The 5,000-nt window shown below is 43.4% G+C and overlaps 1 protein-coding gene across 2 annotated transcripts in view; it reads right to left on the bottom strand.

Annotated features, from left to right (window-relative positions):
- Positions 1 to 5,000, bottom strand: part of LOC125029502 (protein artichoke-like) — a 67,474-nt gene that overhangs the window by 8,063 nt on the left and 54,411 nt on the right. For both annotated transcript variants that reach the window (XM_047619427.1, XM_047619428.1), the window contains exon 3: positions 1 to 3,028. This exon is cut by the window's left edge and continues 38 nt beyond it. In XM_047619427.1, coding sequence (XP_047475383.1) covers positions 1 to 2,998 — 2,998 coding nt within the window. In that variant the 5' untranslated portion in view covers positions 2,999 to 3,028. The remainder of the gene's footprint in view (positions 3,029 to 5,000) is intronic.

Below are 5,000 nucleotides of genomic sequence, written 5' to 3'. Positions count from 1 at the left end.
TCTTGAGACTATTTCCCGTAAGGTTGAGGTGAGAGAGACTCTTCAGTCCCCTGAGCCTCTCGCGGGGCAGGATTTCCAAGTGGTTGAAGCCCAAGTTGAGATGAGTAAGTTGAGTGAGGTTTCTGAAGCATCCTGGTGAGATCTTTGTTATTGCGGCTTGTCCAAGGTTGAGGGAACGCAGGGAAGGTGTCAGAAGTAGGTCATGGCTCGTTAACAGTGTGAGGTTAGTCCTTGAGGCCTCTAGTTCCTCTAGGGCTGCGAGCGGAGGTCCTCCTGCCACCAGGATTCCTGTAACTCGCTTCATTGGATTGCCAGACATGTTGAGTGTCATGAGGGAAGCCATGCCATCCAAGAACATGGCATTTGGAATCTGGCTGAAAATATTGTCTGCAAGGTTAAGCCTTGTGATGCTCAAATTGGCAAACACACCAGGTGGTAAATCTGAGAGTTGATTGCCTGATAGATCTATTTCCTTTAGGTTTTTCAGTTTGGAGAAAACAGTATTATCCATTGATCTCAAATTTGTTTTAGACAGGTAAAGTTCCCTTAAGCCAGTTAAATCATTCAAAGATCCACTCAGAGAAGAGAGTGGATTTCCATTCAGGGTTAAAAGCTCCAGTTTCCTTAACCCTTCAAGTGAAGTCATGACCTGGTTTGTTAAGTTATTGTATGAAAGATCTACTTCCCTTAATCTACGCATTTTCTGGAAGAGTGCTGCTGTCAAAAACCTGAAACTGTTCCTTGCCAGATTGAGAGTCCTCAGCTCAGAAGCTTCAGCCAATAAATGAGCCGGAAGGTTCTCCAACCTGCAGCCACTTAGATCTAAAGTGTCTAAATTAGGCAGATCGTACAAGGAGTCCTCAGCCACTGTATCAAAATGATTATCGGCCAGATTTAGGTTCCTTATACTCGGTGTTCTAAAATAGAGTTTATGCAGACTGACAAGCATGTTTTTCTTCAGGTTCAGCTCCTCTAAGAACCTGAGATCCGCAAAGGCATCAGGATCAATCTCGTTAATCATTGACCCTTTCAGATTGAGTGTCCTGAGAGGTATCGAACCCTCAAACATGTAACGCCTTATCACGAAGATCTGGTTGTTGGAGAGGTCTAGAGTGGTCAAGTTTGGCAATTTCTGGAAGGTCTGTGGTTCGATGTCCATGATCTCATTATCGTTCATGTCAAGTCTCTCGAGCATTGTCAGCCCCTCAAAGAGCAAAGAGCTGACGTGTTGCAGTTCATTGTTAGACAACGAAAGCTGCTTGAGTTTCTTCATGGTCTCAAATGATTTGTCTTCTATGCGCCTAATTTGATTGTTTTCGAGGAAAAGCTCCCGTAATGATGAGAGGTCACTTAACATCCCTTTTGTAATGTTGGTAACATTATTATCATTTAGCCAAAAAATCTCGAGTTTATTTTGCCCCCTAAATGCATCAGAGTGTATAGTATTAATCTCATTTCTCGATAATTTCAAGGTTATCAAATTTGCAGGGTAACGGCTAAGAGAATCAGGAAGTTCAGTCAATTTATTTCCTTCTAAATTCAAGTGTTGAAGATTTTGTAACATTGAAAATGCTTCTTTTTCAATAAACTTTATTCTGTTGTTCTGAAGGTGTAACTCAAGAAGGTTTGGCAGTGGTAAAAAGACCCCACGTTCAATTCTAGCAAGTCTGTTGTTCTGCAGGCGAAGCTCCCGAAGCTCAGAGAGGTGTGCAAATGTGCCTTTGTTTAGGCTCGTGAGCCTGTTGTTGTCCAGACTTAAGGAACTTAAGCTTCTTGTCGTGCTGAACAAACCAGCGGGAATTTGTACCAAATTATTTGAACTGAGCTGGAGGTCAAATAAGAGTTCCAAATTAGCAAAGGCTCCACTTTCAATAGAGTGAATTTCGTTGTTCTGAAGATATAACACCGTGATCTTTGTGGAATTTGTGAAAGTGTCATTTTTGATCTTCAGAATATTATTGCTGTTGAGGAATATTTCCTGGATTTCTGGGAGGTTCCTGAACATCCCGTTGCTGATGGAGTGGAGGTGGTTGTCACCAAGATCAATTACTCTAATGTAGATGGTATAAGTGAAGGTCTCCGGCTCCACATTAGTGATATCGTTGTGGCTCAGATAAAGCGTTTGTAGCCTCGTGTTCTGAACGAAGGCATCGCCTGACAAAACCGAGATCTCGTTCATGTACATGGAAAGCGAGAGAAGAACGGGCATAGTGCCTAAGGTGGAACTTGTCAACTGTGTGAAGTGGTTGCTGCTGAGATCAAGTACTTCAAGAGCTGGGAGCCGTGAGTATCCATCGTTTATTACATCGGATATGCGATTCCAGGTTGCTTTTAAAGTTCTAAGCTTACTCAGTCGTCTTAGTGCTGGAATCGGGAGTTGTTTAAGTTTGTTGTTCATAAGATTTAACTCTTCCAGAGTTTCATGAAGTCCATCGAATGCATACTCTGATATCAGCTTAATGCCATTTCCTTTGAGGTTAAGACTTACTAACTTCAACTTAAAAAAACTAAAACTTTGAAGTTCTGTTATGTTGTTGGCCTCAAGGTCCAGTGCTTTCAATCTTGTGAGCGTCTGCAGAGCTGCCTGGGGCACAGCCGTGAGTTGACTGTGCATGATTGTTAGGCTTTCCAAAGTATTTTCCAGCCCCTGAAAACTGCCGTCTGAGATGGTCTGCAGACCGGAGTGGGATATTTGCAGGCTAGAAACGCCGGCACTGGATGTAAAAAGTCCTGGTGGAAGTGTTGTCACATTCACGTCCAAGTCATATATACTAAGAGATTTAACTGCTCGTTGAACAAGACCGAGGACTTTGGACACTTTATTCAGAGAAACCATAGGACACTCGAGGAAAACCCCATCATCAAAATGGTAACAAGGACACCACGGATTGTCCTCCCAACGAGGACACGCTGTTCTCGACACCTCCTGGGCTCTGGTCAAGCTGCTGCCCCCCGCCGTCCACGCCGCCAGGAGGGTTGTGAAGTACAGCCAATCCATGCTTAGGATCAGCTGCCAATCATACTGTATCTGAAATCAAAGAAAAGGCAGACTCAATCGGGTGTCTTAAATTCACTGTCATGAAAATTGATAAAGCTTAGCTAATCAAATGAGCATTACAATTACCTTTACCTTTATTTTTTCCGTGTGTGTGTGTGTGTGTGTGTGTGTGTGTGTGTGTGTGTGTGTGTGTGTGTGTGTGTGTGTGTGTGTGTGTGTGTGTGTCTTTGTATGTTTGTGTATGTGCCTCTTTGTGCCTGTGTCTGTATCTGTGTTCATGTCAGTGTTTATATGCATATGCATATTTATATATTTGCATGAATACATGCATGTACATATATCCAATATCAAAGCAGTCTGATCTTTCACGGTCAGTAACTCGACACCGGAAAGCCTCAGCGTTTATCGAGAAGAGGAAAAAGACGATAATGGCATGCGAGTTCCGTCACACTCAACGAACCGGGGAGTTGAACATTCGCCTTCCCTCGCTGGGGTCCTGCCTTGCCTTTCCTCTTCTTCCTCCCCCGCGTTCCTTCCTCCTCCTTCTTCCTAACCCTTCCTCCCCCTTCCTACCCCTTTCTCCTCCTTCCTGTCCCTTCCTCCTCCCCACCTACCTCTTTCCCCTCCTCCTTACCTGAACGATAACTTTGTCTCCGCGGAGCGCTGTGTGCTAACTAGTACCCGCGAAGATGAAGTAGAGAAAGGCGCAGTGACATAGTTCATTATGGAGGTCGATATATTGATGTGTCGTTCACTATAAATAATAGTGCTCGGGTATTTTCACATGGCGTTCGATAGCTTTCAGAATTAAGTACTGGCCTCGGAGGACAAGACTGAAGTATGAATTATTTTTTCATAGGATGTTAACAATCGTCGAAACATACGTTACGGTACCCTTGAATTAGTTAGACATGTTCTTTATATTACGAATGAGAGAAGAACTACGAAGACGAAAGAGAGAAAAAATAAGACAGAGAGGAAGAGGTAGAAAATGCTAAACCCTATTTCAGGCGAATATCCTAGCTATTCATTTATTTCCTCGGTGCAGCATTGAGTCGATGCTCCATTGTAAGTTCTAGCATTAATCACGCAGGAACCGGTGACATGTTTATTAAGTTTGTTTAATCAATTATGCATCCGCACAGGGAAGTTCACCGACATACAGACACGTTCAGCATGTCCGAAATGAGGCAAGTAAGAGTGGGAACGAAAGAGAGAGAAACAGGTTGAAGGAATATCGAAAGAGGTTCAGGTATTGAGACAAAAGTCAAGATTTGTTAACAATAATACCCACAATTGGCGGCACAGTTCTCGTTAGCGGCGAGGCAAGGAAATCCATTTATCCTCGCAATAAAGGGGAGGGAGAAGCTATACGGGCTATGTTTACTACCTTGTAAAGACGATTGCTTGACTTCCTCATCTTTCTCTTTCCCCTTTTCCTTCCTTTCGGCAATCACTGAGGATTTCGAAAGGGAGAGTTGCGGGGAAGGAGGGGAAGGGAGAAAGAGAGGGTGAGGAAGAAAAAAGAGGGATACGAAGAAAGAAAAGGGGAAGGGAGAAAGAGAAGGTGAGGAAGGAAAATGAGGGGTACGAAGAAATAAAAAGAGAGGATGAGGAAGAAAAGAAGAGGGAAAAGAAGAAAGGAAAAGGGAAGAGAGGGGGGAGAGAAAAAAGTGGAGTATGGAGAAAGAAAAAGAGAGAAAGAGAGGGTGAGGAAGAAAAAAGAGGGGTATGAAGATAGGCAAATGGGAAGGAGAAATAGAGGGTGAACAAAAAAAAAAGAAAAGGGCGAAGAGAAGAGAAGGATAAATAAGAAAGAAGACGAATAGAAAGAAAGAGAAGGATGAAGGATAAAGTAGAAGGGCTAGAAAGGATAGGTCACAGGGCATCGCGAGAGTCGTTCAGGTTAATGAAGACCCATACGCGCTTCGGGTTCGGGTAAATAAGGGGTTGTACGAAGAACAAACAAGAAGAATGAGTTGTTAATTACGCTTTCCCCTTG

This window comes from Penaeus chinensis, chromosome 10 (genome assembly GCF_019202785.1).
Source record: "Penaeus chinensis breed Huanghai No. 1 chromosome 10, ASM1920278v2, whole genome shotgun sequence".
Classification (NCBI taxonomy): domain Eukaryota; kingdom Metazoa; phylum Arthropoda; class Malacostraca; order Decapoda; family Penaeidae; genus Penaeus; species Penaeus chinensis.
This window is presented reverse-complemented; position numbering and strand designations above follow the sequence as displayed.